General features: G+C 44.1%; 1 protein-coding gene across 1 annotated transcript in view; it reads right to left on the bottom strand.

Moving 5' to 3' along the window:
- Positions 1 to 5160: 5160 nt before the first annotated feature.
- Positions 5161 to 18920, bottom strand: part of LOC139234922 (mitochondrial import inner membrane translocase subunit Tim23-like) — a 37050-nt gene continuing 23290 nt past the window's right edge. Inside the window, exons 5-7 of the mRNA XM_070865815.1 lie at positions 16453 to 16511; positions 14755 to 14865; positions 5161 to 6795 (exon numbers count right to left, since the gene is read on the bottom strand). Of these exons, the coding sequence (XP_070721916.1) occupies positions 6680 to 6795; positions 14755 to 14865; positions 16453 to 16511 (286 nt within the window). The 3' untranslated portion in view covers positions 5161 to 6679. The remainder of the gene's footprint in view (positions 6796 to 14754; positions 14866 to 16452; positions 16512 to 18920) is intronic.

Below are 18920 nucleotides of genomic sequence, written 5' to 3' on the forward strand. Positions count from 1 at the left end.
TTTAGATACAAATAAAATATTAAACACACTAATCAGGCTGATCTACAGATTGCCTAATAGTGAAAGGGAGATGGAGGAAGAAATATGCAAACAAATTAGGGAAATGAGTAAAAAAAAACAGAATAATCATTGGGAATTTCAACTACCCAGATATTGATGGAAAGAAGAGGTAGAGTAAAGGGGATAAAGGAATGGAGTTCCTACAATGTGTACAGGACTCCTTTCTAACCCAATATGTAAAAAGCCTAAGGGAGGATTCACTATTGGGTCTAGTAATGGGAAATGAATCAGAGCAAATGAGGTGTAAAAGTAGGGGAAACATCTAGGCAATAGTAACCATAATATAATACTTATGATAATTGTGAAGGACATAAGTATGATGAAGACCAGTGTAACAGATTGGAGAAAAGCTGATTGAGGGGTTGAGAATAGAACTTGGGAAAATAAAATGGAGAATATCGGCAAACAATGACATAGAACAGCAATGGTAAACATTTAAAACGGTATTCAAGAGTCCAGGAATATATTCCGCTAAACAGGAACGAAACGAATCACTTAGAGAATAAAGCTATAAAGGTAACAAAGGTAAGGAAAGTAGCATACATTAAGTACATGGAGAGCATAAGGGAGAATGTGAAAAGATTAGGAGAGAAGTTTAAATAAAACAATTAGGAAGGCAAAGAGGAACTATGAAATTCAATTATCAAGGAACAAAACAAAAAATAGTAAAATATTTTACAGGCACATAAATAAAAAAGGAAGGCTGGGATGGGAATAGGACCACTAAGGGATGGACAGGATAATATCACAGGCAGCACAGAGATGGCAGAAATATTAAATAATTGCTTCAGTATTTACCAGGGAGAGAGAACAGGTGAACATGACATCGGAAGGTGAGATTAGTAATGAAGTAACTGCATTTAAAAGAGAGACATATTAAATAAATGAATCAAACTCAGGATAAAACCAACCCCTGGTCCGGACAGATTACATTTGCGCATTTTCAAAGAAGCCAGGGAAGAGATAGCAGAGGCACTGGAGAGGGTGCAGAGAAGATTTACAAAGAAGATACCAGAAATGCAAGGGTATACACATCAGGAAAGGATGACAGGCTGGGTTTCTTTTCTCTTTTGAAAAGAGAAGGCTGCAGGGTGACACTAAAATAGGCTGTGTGGTTGATAATGAACAAGAAAGCTGCAGACCACAGAAAGATATGTACTGGTCAGGTGGGCAGAACAGTGGCAAATGGAATTCAATCTGGGTAAGTGTGAGGTAATACATTTGGGGAGGTCTAACAAGGCAAATGAATACACATTAAATGGTACGACGCTGAAAAGTGTAAAGGAACAAAGGGACCTTGGAGTGCAGGTCTACATATCCCTGAAGGTAGCAGGCCAGGTAGATAAAGGTCGTTAAGAACATAAGAATTAGGACAAGGAGTAGGCCATCTAGCCCCTCGAGCCTGCTCCGCCACTCAACAAGATCATGGCTGATCCCGTGGACTCAGCTCCACTTACCCGCCCGCTCCCCATAACTCTTAATTCCCTTATTGGTTAAAAATCTATCCATCTGTGATTTAAATACATTCAATGAGCTAGCCTCAACTGCTTCCCTGGGCAGAGAATTCCACAGATTCACAACCCTCTGGGAGAAGAAATTCCTTCTCAACTCGGTTTTAAATTGGCTCCCCCGTATTTTGAGGCTGTGCTCCCTAGTTCTAGTCTCCCCGACCAGTGGAAACAACCTCTCTGCCTCTATCTTGTCTATCCCTTTCATTATTTTAAATGTTTCTATAAGATCACCCCTCATCCTTCTGAACTCCAACGAGTAAAGACCCAGTCTACTCAATCTATTATCATAAGGTAACCCCCTCATCTCTGGAATCAGCCTAGTGAATCGTCTCTGTACCCCCTCCAAAGCTAGTATATCCTTCCTTAAGTAAGGTGACCAAAACTGCATGCAGTACTCCAGGTGCGGCCTCACCAATACCCTGTACAGTTGCAGCAGGACCTCCCTGCTTTTGTACTCCATCCCTCTCGCAATGAAGGCCAACATTCCATTTGCCTTCCTGATTACCTGCTGCACCTGCAAACTAACTTTTTGGGATTCATGCACAAGAACCCCTAGGTTCCTCTGCACCGCAGCATGTTGTAATTTCTCCCCATTCAAATAATATTCCCTTTTACTGCTTTCCCCCCCCCCCCCCCCCCAAGATGGATGACCTCACATTTTCCAACATTGTATTCCATCTGCCAAACCTTAGCCCATTCGCTTAACCTATCTAAATCTCCTTGCAGCCTCTCTGTGTCCTCTACACAACCCACTTTCCCACTAATCGTTGTGTCATCTGCAAATTTTGTTACACTACACTCTGTCCCCCTCTTCCAGGTCATCTATGTATATTGTAAACAGTTGTGGTCCCAGCACCGATCCTTGTGGCACACCACTAACCACAGATTTCCAACCCGAAAAGGACCCATTTATCCCAACTCTCTGCTTTCTGTTAGCCAGCCAATTCTCGATCCATGCTAATACATTTCCTCTGACTCCGCATACCTTTATCTTCTGCAGTAACCTTTTGTGTGGCACCTTATCGAATGCCTTTTGGAAATCTAAATACACCACATCCATCGGTACATCTCTATCCACCATGCTCGTTATATCCTCAAAGAATTCCAGTAAATTAGTTAAACATGATTCCCCTTCATGAATCCATGTTGCATCTGCTTGATTGCACTATTCCTATCTAAATGTCCCACTATTTCTTCCTTAATGATAGCTTCAAGCATTTTCCCCACTACAGATGTTAAACTAACCGGCCTATAGTTACTTGCCTTTTGTCTGCCCCTCTGATACAGAGGTGTTACATTAGCTGCTTTCCAATCCGATGGTACCTCCCCAGAGTGCAGAGAATTTTGGTAGATTATAACAAATGCGTCTGCTATAACTTCCACCATCTCTTTTAATACCCTGGGATGCATCTCATCAGGACCAGGGGACTTATCTACCTTGAGTCCCATTAGCCTGTCCAGCACTACCCCCCTAGTGATAGTCTCAAGGTCCTCCCTTCCCACATTCCCGTGACCAGCAATTTTTGGCATGGTTTTTTGTGTCTTCCACTGTGAAGACCGAAGCAAAATAATTGTTTACGGTCTCAGCTATTTCCACATTTCCCATTATTAAATCCCTCTTCTCTTCTAAGGGACCAACATTTACTTTAGTCACTCTCTCCCGTTTTATGTATCGGTAAAAGCTTTTACTATCTGTTTTTATGTTTCGTAATCTATCTTTCCTTTCTTTATTGCTTTCTTAGTCATTCTTTGTTGTTGTTTAAAATTTTCCCAATCTTCTAGTTTCCCCACTAACCTTGGCCACTTTATACACATTGGTTTTTAATTTGATACTATCCTTTATTTCCTTGGTTATCTAAGGCTGGTTATCCCTTCTTTTTCACTGGAATATATTTTTATTGAGCACTGTGAAAGAGCTCCTTAAAAGTCCTCCACTGTTCCTCAATTGTGCCACCGTTTAGTCTGTGTTCCCAGTCTACTTTAGCCAGCTCTGCCCTCATCCCACTGTAGTCCCCTTCGTTTAAGCATGGTACGCTCGTTTGAGACACTACTTCCTCACCCTCAATCTTAAGGCATTAAGGTGGCATATGGAATACTTGCCTTTATTAGTCGAGGCATGGAACACAAGAGCAAGGAGGTTATGCTTGAACTGTATAAAACACTGCTTAGGCCGCAGCTGAAGTACAGCGTGCTGTTCTGGTCACATTACAGGAAAGATGTGATTGCACTGGAAAGGGTGCAGGGGAGATTTACAAGAATGTTGCCTGGACTGGAGAATTTTGGTTATGAGGAAAGATGCTGGGTCGATTTTCTCTGGAACAGAGGCAGAGATCTGATTAAGGTGTATAAAAATTATGAAGGGCCTGGATAGAGTAAATAAGAAGGACCGTTTCCCTTAGCAGAGGGGTCAACTGGGGGGGGGGGGGGGGGGGGCGGATTTAAAGTAATTGGTGGGAGGTTTAGAAGTGATACGAGGGGAAATTTCTTCACTTGGAGGGTGGTGGAGGTCTGGAATTCACTACCTGAAAGGGTGGTAGAGGCAGAAACCCTCACCACATTAAAAAAAAATACTTGGATGTGCATTTGAAGTGCCATAACCTACAGGGCTGCAGACCAAGAGCTGAAAAGTAGGATTAGGCTGGATAGCTCTTGGTTGCCCAGAGTGGACACGATGGGCTGCAATGGCCCCCCTCCTGTGCTGTAAATTTCTGAGATTCTTTAAAATTATGAAAGGTTTTGACAGTAGACAGAGAAAATGTTTCTACTGTGGGAATGAGCCTAACTAGAAGCCATCAAAAAATATAATTAGGGTATTCAGAAGAAACTTCTTTACTCAGAAGACTGGTGAGAATGTGAAATTCTACCACAGGGACTGGTTGAAGCGAATAGTATAGATACATTTAAGGGGCAGTTAGATAAGTATGAGGGAGAAGGGAGAACGGTTATGCTGATGCCAAGTTAGATGAGGAAAGACAGGGAGGAGGCTCGAGTGGAGCATAAATGCCAACATGGACTAATTGGGCTGAAAGGCCTGTTTCTGTGCCATATATCCCATGTAGTCCCAAGGCACTTCACAGGAGCGTTATCAAACTACATTTGACACCAAGCCATTAGGATAGGTGACCAAAAGCTTGGTCAAAGAAGTAGGTTCTAAGGAGCGTCTCAAAAAGGAGGAGGAGGAGGAGGAGGAGGAGGAGGAGAGGTGGAGAGGCTTAGGGAGGGAATTTCAGAGTGGAGGGCCTTGGCAACTGAAGGCAAGTGGATGTTAAACATCTCATTACAATATTGAGAGCAGGGACTTCTCCCAATGTGCTGACCAACATTTCTTCCCAATCAAACAAAAAAAGATACATTTTTTATTCATCTCATTGCTGTTTGTGGAATCCTGCTGACACTGAATGGCTGCCATATTTGCCTATATAACAGTCAATGTCCTCCAGAACGTAATTCACTGAGTTGCTTTAAGATGGTTTAACCAGCTAAGATGTTAAATAAATGGAATTCTTAGAACCTTAGACCCAACGTCGCTTTTATCAAGCTCCAAGTATTTGTGTAACAATCAGTTTTTAAAAAAACTTCACACCATCAGTTTATTACACAATAAATAGCTTTGCTTTATTCTATGCCATACTTGTCCATACAGTTTGTGACCAGATTCCTCAAACAGAATAATTTGATGAAGACAAAACTTCATATGAATGGAAGAGTTAAAGGGTTGGACACTTCTACCTAAATAACTCAGGTAAGCATTCAGAGCACCAGTCTATGTTTTCTATATTCACGGTTCCTGTGCCTTTTCCTGGCACTCCTGCAATGTTGAACACACACAGAGCTCAGGTCAGAGGCAGGGTTTCCTCTGCGTTACCCCGATAATCTACCCGGACCCCCGATCAACATTTTTATTCTCAAACTCTCAATCTTGGCTTTAGGCTACAGTTTTATTCTTTTCAAAAAAGTATTGCCTCATTTCTCCATGCAAGCCCACCTGTACATAATTACTTCAGTATTCAATAGAGCACTATTATTATTATAAAGGGAAGTACATCAGTAAAACAAATAGCAACGTGAGATTTCTCACTTTTATTGGGAAGAATTTAATGATCATGGCAAACTGAACAAGCAGGTTGGGAACAGCAATTCCTCCCACCCTCCCCGTCCAGAACACAATTATAAACACTGGCCGTGGCATAAAACATTCCACTCGCAGCCATGACCCAGCGGCAGTGCTGGATTCTATTGCACAAATCATGGGGTTAGCCAATCTACTCTCAGCAAGTGCAACAGGATATAGGGAATGAGAGGAAACCATTCAGCCCATCTGATCAGCGCCTTTACCATAATTATTTGCCAGATCAGTTCAATGAGAATACATTTTTCTGCATTAGAGACCAGCAAACAATCAGCAGGCAACCTGTCCAATCCACAAGGTCTGCACATGGAGCAGATCAGGGACACTGGCCTGTGTAGGGGGCAGGGCAGGGAGGGGAGGATACTCTGTAGTTCATCAGAGGCCGAGATATTGCCCAGTGTCAGATTTTAATATATAATAGATGGCAAGGACAGCCCATAGCGTATCAACATCTCGATTACTGAGCTCAGACTTACAGAATTACAGCAGAAAATTTAACCATTTGAAAACAGTGAACAGGGATGGGTCTTTAACCCACGACCCTGCGGAAATGGCCTGTGGATTACAATGGTGTGGGGATTCTGATCCAAAGTTTGGCTGCATCGCTCCGCGCAATGCTGCTGCAGCAGAGTACTCGGTTTCTGCCAATGGAGGGTGGCCAATTAGTTATCCAATTGCTCTAGCAACCTCATTGATCAGTGCAGAGTAAACAATCAGACTTGGGATTGCTGCTGATCTCAGACCCACGACTGCTGGAATTTGCAACCTCTGCTCATCTAGGTCCAATGTTACAATCAGACTGGGATCAATCAGCCAGCAACATGTGAGTAACCTTCAAATCATTAAAATTTAGGGATAAAGTGGTATTTAATAAATTTTTAAAAATCAGATGCAACCCCAGGCTCCGGTCTCATTCACTGTACAACACCGATTCAAATGTCCCCGACAGTTCTTCCCGCAGAATTCCCACAATGCAGCCTCAGAGGGAATGTCGTACGGATGCGCCCTTTATATGGTCCCAGTTGTTGTAGAGAGCGTAGAGTCCAGTCAGCGCAAAGCCGACACATCCTCCCCGTGCTGCCCCGCGAAGTCCAGCTAGGGTAAAGAAAGAAAAAAAAAAGTTACACTGGATGCGGACTGCAAAGGCCTCCTTCTGGTCAGTCGCACTGACCGCTCTGGAACAGAGCTCCAATCAGGCAGGTCAATGTCACCCATGTATCCTCAGTGACCATCAGCTGTAAAGAATGGAACCTAAAAACCTCTGCAGACTACAGAATGTTTAGCCCAATATGGTTAAACTCCACACACACACACACACACACACAAACACACACACACAACACACAAATATTGGAAGCCTGCATGGGCCATGAAATCTCAGCCATCTTGCTTCACCTCCAGCAGACTGATCAACTTGCAGGCACCTCTACTTTTCCCAGAGAATTTACAGCCGGCGGCACAGAATAGCCACCCAAAGGCTGGCAGAACAATGGCATCACATCCAGCTCTGCCCTGCAAACATGAAACCAACATGGTTACACTAACTTCAAGTTTAAAGGCCTGTATCCAGTCTGTAATATCAACCTACAACACACTGGCACCAAACCCCTACTCATTAGGTGGCTTGTAAACACGGATATGCATTATATCCACAGTACACCGGGTGCAGAACAACAGCGATTACACCCCAAAAGTACTCCATTGGTTGTAAAGCGCTTTGAGATGTCCGGTGGTCATGAAAGGCGCTATATAAATCCAAGTCTTTTTGTTTCTTATAGTTTTCCATGCTACAATCTGGCAATAAGTGAAGTTTATGGAATGGCTTTGTTCTGTGGACCACATGCCAAAGAGTGCGGAGTGGCAATAGATTGTATAGACTGCACTCTGCTCTTTAAACTGCGCAACCCGGGCGGGTGGATTTTGGACAAGCCACAAGAACTTCGGAAATGACCTTATTTGGGCAGGGCACAGCGTGTCAAGGGCTTGATAAACAAGGTGTGTGCATGGGGCCGGGGGGTGGGAGAAGGAATATCTGCCTGTCACCGGCACTGGGCCATCAATTGGGTCTAAATGTCAACATTTTTTCTAGTTCATCCACGGGGAGTGCAATGGGTTTTCTTGGATTGGGCTATTTTGCATCGCACATGGACTAGGATGGGGGAGCTTCATGCCATGACCTCAGTACTATATAATGTATAGTATTAGGCAGTCCCTCAAGTCGAGGATGACCTGTTTCCACACCAAAAAGGAATAAGTTCACAGGTGTTTCAATGAGGGACCTGATATTCCAGGTCCCGAACTACATATCGACGGATGGAAGATGCCAGTGTGTGGATTCTTTTAACATGGGTGGCCACTGCACACCAGCCACCACACTGGATTAACAGAGCTAGGGCCTGATCCAGTGGTAAGGGTTAACCAAGACAACTGGAGACCTGCTCTGCTGCACGGACCTAGTGCACACACATACTCCTACTATCCATAAGTCGGAGTGTGGGCTGGCCGGTGCTGCCATTGGGCCCTCACCTCATCTGGGCCCTGTGTAATAACAAAAAGGCACAGTCTAGTGTAATGGGAAAAGGGAATGGATCTGGTCAGCCTTGCTCACTGGTAACACTCTCGCCCCCGAGTCATGGATTCAATTCCCACTCGAAATTCGAGCACATATTTAGGCCAAGACTCAGTGCCAGTGCTGAGGAGTGCAGCACTGTTGGAGGTGCTGTCTTTCCAATGAGTCTTCAAAACCGACACCTTGTCTGCCCTTGCAGGTGGACATAAAAAAAATCCCACGCCCACTATTTGAAGAGTGTCCCGGGCCAGCATTTAAACCACACTGCACTGCAGTTAGAAGCACTGCCCTAGATTCAGTCCCATTGCCTGCTGGCTGGTCTTTTACTCGTAGGGCAGTACCTTTGGGCAAAACTGGAGTGTGCAGTGTTGTGCCCTGCTCACTGAGAGCTCGCCAAAACCTGCATTGACTCGATGGATCAGTTGTGCAATTGCATGGCATGTCCCAGAGTTATTCTTAGCTTGTCCTGTTGTGCTACCTTGTAAATGGGAGACCCCATCACCACTGGATGGGCATTTCCACAATCGGGTACTTTTTATACAACCACAAAATTGGATGGGAGCAGGGTTTCGAAGGTGATGAGTGGCCACATGACTATGCCCCAGTGAGAAAGCATTTCATTCACAAGTACTGGAAGGTGTATTGATAGCACATGTACTCAAAACAAAACCTGCGCCATTTTGCTCTATATATTTCATCTTTTTTTCCAGTCTGCCAGAGTTACAGTAATGTTTATCCCACATAGCAGTCCAAACCAAGTGATGATGACGGAGGAGTTAGTATGTGCCTTCCCAGGCCCTGTATAAACAGCATTCCAACGCTCGGCATGGACTGTCATTGCACTGTGAATTATTCAACTCGGGAGGGCAAAAATCAAACAGGAACAAACTGCAGTGACCCGGAGAGCACAACTTCTGGGTCAGCACAGCCAGTCGTTTCACTTCCAGCTGTCTAACTGTTGATAGCAGACATTTCGACACCCCTCCCTTATCAAACCGGTGGCAAAAGGCAACAGGAGGGTTGGGCAATCAGCCTTTTTGATGATCAGTGCGCACAAAAACCAGTCCATACCCCACACTGCATCTTACATAAAAATAATAAGCGGTCAAACTATTCCATCTGCTTACTTTTCCACAACATACAATAAAATGCAGGGTGAAAGTCCTACCGTTATGCAGGGTGCTGCACCCTTCAAACTGGAGTACAGCTTGTGCACAGGATCCCTTGTCACTGGGCACCCAGAGGGCTGTTGTTTCTCAAGCCCCATACCATATTAACACTTGGAGACTGCCCAATGGGAGGGATCTGCACAACCAATGGCTCACTCCTCCCAGTCTGCTGAGCATTCCCTCCCCACCCTCTCACATGCAGGAATGACTGGTGCTGTGCTCTTAATATACCACCTTCACTCTTGCAGTTCAGCTAGGATTCCCGTTTTCTATCGCTAGCCAGCAACCTCTTCAAGGTTGTATGTGGGTGCCAGGCAATGTACCCTCCAATTGTTTTGGCCTGCGTGGCCCCTTTAAGGGGCTGTGTGAAATGCTGTGCACGTGTGGATTTTTCTATTTAAAAGCCAGTTCACTGGCTGCACGAGAGCTTCAGAGCACTGTGCAACCCTGCAGCTTTAAGGGAACAGCAGTGCCAAGTGAGGGCAGGACCAGCTGCGATGCTCCCATAGCTGAATAGCCTAGTGACATCTGTACAAAATCCCATATGGTACTGAAGTGTGACCGACGCTTGTGGAATTGTATAACAGCAAGAAATCAACTGCTTCAGATAAGGGGACAATGCAGCCCAAAATAAAAAGGAAGATACTTTCAGAGCATAGACAAGGTGGAAGTGAAAACATCATAAGAAATAAGAGCAGGAATAGATCATATGGCCGCTCGAGCCTGCGCCGCCACTGAATTAGATCATGGCTGAACTTCTACATCAACTCCACTCTCCCGCCCTATCCTCCATATCCCTTGGTTCACTTAGTGCCCAAGAATCTATGTATCTCACTCTTGAATATACTCGCATTAGCCCCAATGGTCCTGATCTTAGCCACACTGAGGGAGGAGTGCACAGAGTGGAGGTTGAGCACTTCCCTGTTCAGTTTCAGGGGTGGGGTGGGGCACACAGACTGACTATCCTCAACAATGGGAGGTGCACTGAAAATGGAGGGGGGGGGGTGGAAAAATCATTTGTAATTTCCCTCCATTTGCCTTTAAAAGAATCTCACAAAACATTGAGAGAAAACTCACAGCTGGAGTTTCTGTTTGTAAATCACAGAATGGAATCCACCCATGACCTCCACATTTGGACTTCTGTGGTGTTGTACACTCACAGGAACAAAGCAGAAACATATTCAAAATGTAGCGATAAAGGACACATCCTCACCCTGCCCCCGTGCACTGTGCCCGGTACAGATATGTAATCAGGCACAAACAAGTCTCTGCATGTACGTAGGAACTCTGGAGAGCAAGGTCAGCAGTTTGCCTTGCAGACTCGAAGGATTGTATACACAGCTGTTCCTACATAGAGTTACACAACAGTTCTCCCTGCACAACAAATGGTGTAGTTTATAGAAAGACTTGCATTTCTATAGCACCTTTCACGACCACATGACGTCTCAAAGTGCTTTACAGCCAATGAAGTACTTTTGGAGTGTAGTCACTGTTGTAATGTGGGAAACACGGCAGCCAACGTGCACACAGCAAGCTCTCACAAACAGCAATGTGATCATTAACAGATAAACTGCTTATGTTGATTGAGGGATAAATATTGGCCAGGACACCAGGGTTAACTCCCCTGCTCTTCTTGAAATAGTGCCATGGGATCTTTTATGTCCACCCGAGGGGAAAGATGGGGCCTCGGTTTAACGTCTCATCTGAAAGACGACACCTCCGACAGAACAGTGCTCCTTCAGCACTGCACTGGAATGTCAGCCTGGATTTAGGTGCTCAAGTTCCTGGAGTGGGACTTGAATCCACAACCTTCCGACTCAGTGGGTAGCACATTTGCACTGAGCCACAGCTGACAAGCAGGCAGCTCCCCCCCTCTCCTCCTGTCAGATGGCGAGTGTCTCGCAGGTAATGCTGCTGTAGATTTGTTTAGGGCAGGTGATGGGGACAGGGAATTGAGAAACCAGCAGTAAATCAGCATGAAAACCAGTACAATAAGTTTCTCCCCAAAAAATGTTTAATTTTTTTTTAATAAAGTGTTTATACCTGGACTATTCTTTCCAGATTTGCCAGTTTGTGTTTCAGCTTGCGATGTTTGGCTTCTTGAAATAAAATGTGGGGGGGAAAAAAAAAAAGATACCAAAACACTTCTTTAGGCACTGGTGATGTGAAGCCTTGTACATGGTTTGAAGAGTAACTGGACACCAGACCCGCACAACAGCAACTCGTGGAGAGACACTGGGTTGCCTTCAGGTGAATCTAGACAGACTTTTAGATCACCAGGAGCGCAAAGCAATATTAGAACAATTTCAACAGCTGAAGAGCCAACATACAATCCCATCAGCAACAGCTCTAGGCAAGTTCCCTTTAAGTTGTATGGCCATGCAAATATTTGGATCCGGCACAGCCCGCTCACCGGCTTTTGAACGGGCTGTCAAAGGGACCCACATTTTTTTTTATATATAAAAAGGGAACATTGGTTCCAATGCCTTCAAAAAAATTGATCAGAATCCATCTTTACCTTTTTAGCACCACTAACTGCACAAAAATGTAAGCACCTTCCTTGGAAAAAAACACACAAAAGCAGTGCATCCATCTCAACTGGAGCCTTTGGTACAATGGTAAAAGGAGGGTAGGATTGAGGAGGTTGCGAATGGTGTGAAGGAACAGAAAGGGACTGCCGCCGCCTCCAATCCCACTCCCCACAGGCTGGGGCAGGTTCACACCCACTGGCTGATCTCAGGTACCTCACCCACCTGACCATTCTTCATACATCAGCTTCAGTGGTGAGCACCTGCAGGACAGGGCACACCGGAGCAACACATCCAAACCTGAGGCTGTCCTCACACCAGCCACACCAACAATCCACAGACTGGATAGTGATCAGGAGCAGGAACCGTGACTAATTTACATTCCTGCCTATCCCAAAAGAAAGATACAGACAGTAGCACTTGCATTGCCACATTGGGAGAGATCAGCTAACCCAGCTCAGACTGGAGACAGAACCCTAAACCCTGGGGACATTCAGCTCTGTCTCACGTAATACGGCCATGGACACTATCCCACCAGGGAGCCTGGGAAGGTGCTTAGAGTATTTCTCCACATCTATAATACTAAAGAATTGAAATCTCATCAGATAAGAAATATGCAGAATTTTGTTATTGGGTCTCCATTGCAGCAAAAAGCTGCTTCATAACAATCCGTGGGTGTGCTGGAGGGCAGTGCCACAGAGAATCTGATTGGGAGCTAGCAGATATGGAAAAAGTTAATCACAGCAGAATACAAGTACTCAAAGTTGGGCTAAACAAGTCTGAATATGGTCGAGCATGCAGTAGCACCAAGTATATACTCCCTTAAATGAGCCCCTTTCGATTTTGGCAGTGATCTCATTGTCACTCAACTCAGCGTATGCTTTTGGGGTCCTCATTAGTCAAATGCCGTTACTGAAAGCACAGAATCATTTACTTTTTCCCCACCCAAATAAAAAAATCACATTTAAAATAAAATCAAGGAATAGATCAGATTATAAGGGCTAGATTAATTAACAATTTCAAAACTGATACTGATCAATTTTTGTTAGGAAAGGACAATAATGGTTACAGAACCCAGGCGAGTAGATGGGGTTAAGATACAGATCAGCCATGATCTGACTGAATTAGATTGGGGCAAGCTCAGGGGCTGATGGGTACACAGGAACAGGAGCAGACCAATGTAGGAAAGCCCTATTTCTCAGATCGGAACTCAATCAGATCAGCCATCTTGTGGCAAGGGCCAATGATTCACCCTATACGGGCTGTACTTTTTTCAGGAAAACACTGGCAGGTAAACTATTGCAGAGTTCTGGATTGTTCCCCTCGACTGCAGCAAATCAGGATTTGCTCAGTGAGTAACATATTGATCAGATGCAACCTCAAAAAGGTGAGTAGCTTTCTTCGGTTTGATATCGCACAGGATTCTCATCTTATATTTGTACATCAATCCTCACATAACATCTGAATGTTTCACGAGAGGTGATCACTTAAGCAAAGGGTGAAGGAAAGTTCATCCTTTTATTTGAACCCCACGAGGTGGTGTGTTTTTAATTTATTTTTCTCTTTTCCATGGCAGCTGGTAATGATTCCACCATTCACACCCCATCTCGACTCATCTTTTGTTTCTTAACAGCTGCCATTACTATTTCCATTTCTGCCCATCATCCCTTTTGTCTCAAATCTCTTCTGCTTTCCACCCGATCACAGACCTTCCCCTTTTTGTTCTTTCCTCCCCTGTCCCAGCACTTCCTTAAGAATCTGTTACAGCTCAAACTTTTACAGTTCTGACAAAGGGTCACAGACCCGAAACGTTAACTGTTTCTCGTCACAGATGCTGCCTGACCCGCTGAGATTTCCAGCATTTTGTGTTTTTATTGAAGGAAAGTTCACTTGGGTGGGGGAGGGGAATCACTGAACATTTGGTTTAGAACAGGTGAACAGCTAGCACCAGCACTGATGCAGTGGGCTAAATGGCCTATGCCCAAGTTGTAATATCCATGAAAATAAACACTGTCCAGTGAGATTACTTTGACTCATCAGTCTTTTCCGATGTAAATGTTATGTGCACCAGTTTCAAAATGTGTGGCTGCAGCACTCGCTGACTGAAAATCTAAAAAACACAACTACCTGAAGGGCCATTGCTGAGAGAGATCCTTTATCCCAGTGGCCGTATATACCTGGAAATGAAACGAGTGGGATATAGCATCATTTTTCTGCAGTACCCCTTAAAGTCTCAATAAATAACTCAATAGGAGATGACCATTACCAGACTATGCCCCACGAGAAGGGATCTTGCAAAGCTAATAAAATGTCACTTCATCTGGAGATCAGACCTTAAGCACTCAGTTAATGATTGTGTGTTCATGTTTTATTGCTTCTTTCTAAACAGCAGCACAAGTTGAATAGCTAAACTTTACTAGATAAGTGTTACACAACACACGTATAATGTTTGAGGACAGGGTTGATAGCTCAATAACTGGGATCAATGAACAAGGAGATTTCACGACCTCAGTGCAGCCAACACTGCAAAGGATCGTGAATACTTCTTACACAATTGTAACATTTTGATTTGTAAAGTTAGCTTTCAAACTAATAATACTTCAACAATTTACAGATTTGGGAATTGGCCCTCTTCATCAAACTGCCACACGTAGCTTTTCTTAGAACATCTACACAATGTACCTCCAATTCTGTAATTACTTTGGGGTGCTAACCGACCGGACACGACTCACCAGTAAGCAAGCCGAGTCCCAGATGATCGAGACCCTGGACGCCAATGCTGGTTTACCTGTGGATTTGTAGAGTAGGCCAGTCAAGGACCCCGCTGCCACTGTGTTCAGATCATCCTCCGCACCTCGAACCTTTTCAATGACAACACCAAACGTGCTGTACAAGAGAGCTGCATAAAGATACAGGCAGGTATAAGTGTCATGGCCAAATCAGTGCTGTACAAAGGTGGCAGTGAGGCTTGGAGTGCATCAGTCTTGAATGTAGACAATGCAAACATGAAGCAGTATACATCACACTGTACAGGTACAGTCATCATCATCGACAGTCCCTCGGGATCGAGGAAGACTTGCTTCCATTCTTAGCATGAGTTCTTAGGTGGCTGTACAGTCCAATACGAGAACCACAGTTTCTGTCACAGGTGGGACAGATAGTCGTTGAGGGAAAGGGTGGGCAGAGAGCCTGGTTTGTCGCATGCTCCTTCCGCTGCCTGCACTTGATTTCTGTAGTGCAATGATTATGGTACTGACTAGCAATGCAGAGGCCTGGGCTAAAATTCAGAGAACACGTTCTAGGGATTGGCTTAGAGACATCTGATGGTTGTGAAAGGCGCTATATAAATCCAAGTCTTTCTTTTTAGTAAAGCCACTAGAAAGCACACGTGTGAATGTCGCACAAGGAAAGGGTCAAGCCGTGCTGTGATGCCCTCCAAAAGGACAACACTCACGCTAGACTCAATAGCCATTTGAGCAAGGTACCCGATGGGCTGTCAGAAAACTTGGAATTATAGGTCAGTGAGAGGCAGTGTTTTCAGAAGAGGAAGGAATTGACAAGGGGAGGGGTAAAGAATGAGGGAAGGGAAAGAAAGTGAAGCATAAGAACATAATAGGAGGAGTAGGCCATTTGATAAGATCATGGCTGATCTGATCTTGGCCTCAACTCCACTTTCCTGCCCACTCCCCATAACCCTCAACTCTCCTATAATTCAAAAATCTGTTCATTTCCACCTTACATACATTCCATGAAAACAGCAACAAATCACCAATGGGCTTCTCAGAGTGGTCAATTCCAAGGTGGGCGCGGGAGAAAAGATGAAGAATGGCACCAATTCGACCCAGACTCTCTGCTGTCAGCTGATCTAAGCTGAAACAGTTACAGAGGTACTACACTTGGTCTAGGAATTGGAGGGGGGGGGGGGGAACTAGAATCCCACTCCTGCTTGTCAGCTCCACAGGGAGTGAGCACAACTCCCTTGGATGGAGACAATATTGGGCTCCCGTCACAGCCAAATAGCAAGTCACCACACACCAAGACACAACACCCGAGGAACATTCAGCTTTGGGGAGAGTCAGTGATCACTGTACATAGAATCCTACTCTAGGTACTGGAGTGACCCCTGCATGCAGAATCCTATTACATCAATGGAGTCAGCACTTTCTGGACAGGAAAAGGGAAAATGAGGAAAGTTTCAATGCTAACCTAAAAATTGCTAAATTCCTGGGGTGGGGAGCAGGGAAAAAGAGAGGAATTATGTATCGAGGAGATGATATTGCTGGCAGTAATATATTTTCACAATCAATAAAAACAGATTTACTAACGAACGAGGAGGAAAAGCACTCTTTCTAGGCTTTTTTTGAGGCGAAGGCCTCGACCAATAACCTTCTGCGTATGGGATTTATCAGAAATGATCAATTTTCAGACAATAGTTCAGACAATGTCAGAAATAATTAATCAGAAAAGTAAATGCACCAACACTTACCCAAGGAGCCTAGTGTGTTGGCCCACAGAGCTCCCTGCCTTGTGACCATGTTCAGGATTCTGCAAAACAAGACATTTTACCTGCAGCTCTTTAAACATTCAAACACGTTTTCAAAGTGCAAATTTAGAAATATTTGAGTTGTACTTCTATCGTACACTTAACAAGGCCTTCCAGAGCCTTTTAGAAAGTGGCTTTAGAGAGCAGGAGTTAGGGGAAGTGATTAAAAGTGCAGCCAGGTGGGTTTTAGGAACTCCTGAAGATTTGGAAATGTGACAGGGCAGAGGGGTTTGGGCTGAATATTCCTGAGTGGTAGTGAGATAGCTGCCAGAGTGAAGGAGGGGGGGGGAAGAAAGAGAAAGAGAATGTACATTGAAAGAGCAGAGTGATTAAGTGGGGGGGGAAAGGTGGAGCAAGTCTGTGGGAGGGAATTGCAAACGAGGGCAAAGATTTAAATGAATGTCCCGACATGGTGTGCCAGTGGAAGCCTGGGCTAATAGAGTGGAGCTTAGCAAGGGTTGGACCTGGACCACATGGCGCACTGGAGAAATAATAAAACGTGGCTGTTGAAGCAAATGGTCCCAAAGGCAGCCTTAAAACCTCTGGCAACCATTAGTCCGATAAACTGAATACCCCAAACTGACTATAGTAAGCTTTATTCAGTCAGTGGTAGGCACGGCACAGCATTTAATAAAGCTGATACATTAATAAAGGTTTGAAGAGCTATTTCAAAAGTTAAGAGTACATAGGGAATTAAGGCAGAAATATTTCACGCAAGGGTAACAGATGTACGGAATAAGGTCACTGAAGCATGGGTTTTAGGGGCAACTAAATAGGATTTGGAGAAAGAAAGAAGGGGGTGGAGGGATATGGTGAGACGCTTGGGTTGAGCTTAATCAAAAAGGAGCAGACTTATTGGGATCAATGGTCTCACTCAGTTTCTAAAATGTCCTATGATCCCAGTTACAATCAACTGGAGTGTTAAGAGAAACAATTTGACCCACAGCTCAATAGGCCACATGACATTAAAACATGCCATTCTACAAACAATGAACTCAATGAACCATAATATTTCTCCCAGCAACAGTGAACTACAGAACAGTTACATATTTCAAAATGAGTTAAAAGTGGGACCACAAATGCTGAAACATATTGCACCAACTTCTTGCATTTAAATAACGATAGCATGAGAATTTATGAAGCGTAGCTGCAGAGTCAATAAATCCATTCATTTTATACAGAAGTTAAATAAATGTTGAGGTAATCAAAGGAGTATACAATTGCAAGCTTCTAAATCGGCTTTTAAAAGACGCACAATAGCTCCCAGTGATCAGGAAACTCAGTTACATTTGGAGCTACAAGGTATGGCAGGCACATTGCTTCACACGGTCAGCCTCTACAGCAGGAGGCCAATCGATGGTTATCCTGCTTGTTGCTACTGAGGATTAGCGCCTACTGCACAGACACACTGAAGTAGGTCTTTTTATGTCAGTGCCTGAACACGCTGTCCCCTCAGCATCTACTTGTGCTTCCCGAGAACAGAACATTTAACACACAGCGCTTGCTCTTTCAGCATTACTGAAAGCCCAGTTACACCAGCACCATAAATCTCAAGCACTTACATGCTGTATTAAATGGGATGATGTTGAGGTTAAAAATTATAGTTTTGTCTAGAACTGTTAAAAAGATTTCCGTTAATTACACACACACAGTTTACAGTCCTAGTCCCAATTAACAATTTAGCCAAAGGGTTATTTTGTGGATAATAGCAATTAAAGTAGTTATAGAATACTAGCAGATCTCCAATGGGGTGCCTCGTGGGGAGTGTGAGGGAACACTGATAGGAAGTGTGTGCTGTAATAGAACAGATCTCCTGTGCCAAGCTCACGCTGAGTCAGGATACATTATAGAATTTTCTGCACAGAAACAGGCCACTCGGCCCAACTGGTCTATGCTCCACACAAGCCTCCTCCCACCTGATATCATTTTGCCCCATCAACATAACCTTCTATTCCTTTCTCTCTCATGTACTTACCTAGCTTCCCCTTAAATGCATCTGTACTATTTGCCTCAACTCCACCACGTGACAGCGAGTTCCACTCTCTAACTAACCAAGCTCTGGGCAAAAAGTTTCTCCTAAATTCCTTATTGGATTTATTAGTGATTATCTTTTTTTTTTTGGCCCCTAGTTTTGGACTCCCCACAAGTGGAAACATCTTCATGTTTAACCTATCAAACAGATTTCATAATTCCAAAAATCTCAGTTGACCCCTCAGACCTCGCTAAAAAGTCACCGCTAAAGTGTGGCAGAAAGCAAGTGGGACACCTACAGAAAACGCATGCTATATGAGATTAATTCTTCATCAGCCCACCCCCAAACAAAAAACTCCAGGGCTATTGAACAGGAAGACTTTGAGTATCTTAATTTCTCTAGACAGCAATCTCAAATTAAAAACCATATAAACTCATTT

This window comes from Pristiophorus japonicus, chromosome 22 (assembly GCF_044704955.1).
Source record: "Pristiophorus japonicus isolate sPriJap1 chromosome 22, sPriJap1.hap1, whole genome shotgun sequence".
NCBI lineage: Eukaryota > Metazoa > Chordata > Chondrichthyes > Pristiophoridae > Pristiophorus > Pristiophorus japonicus.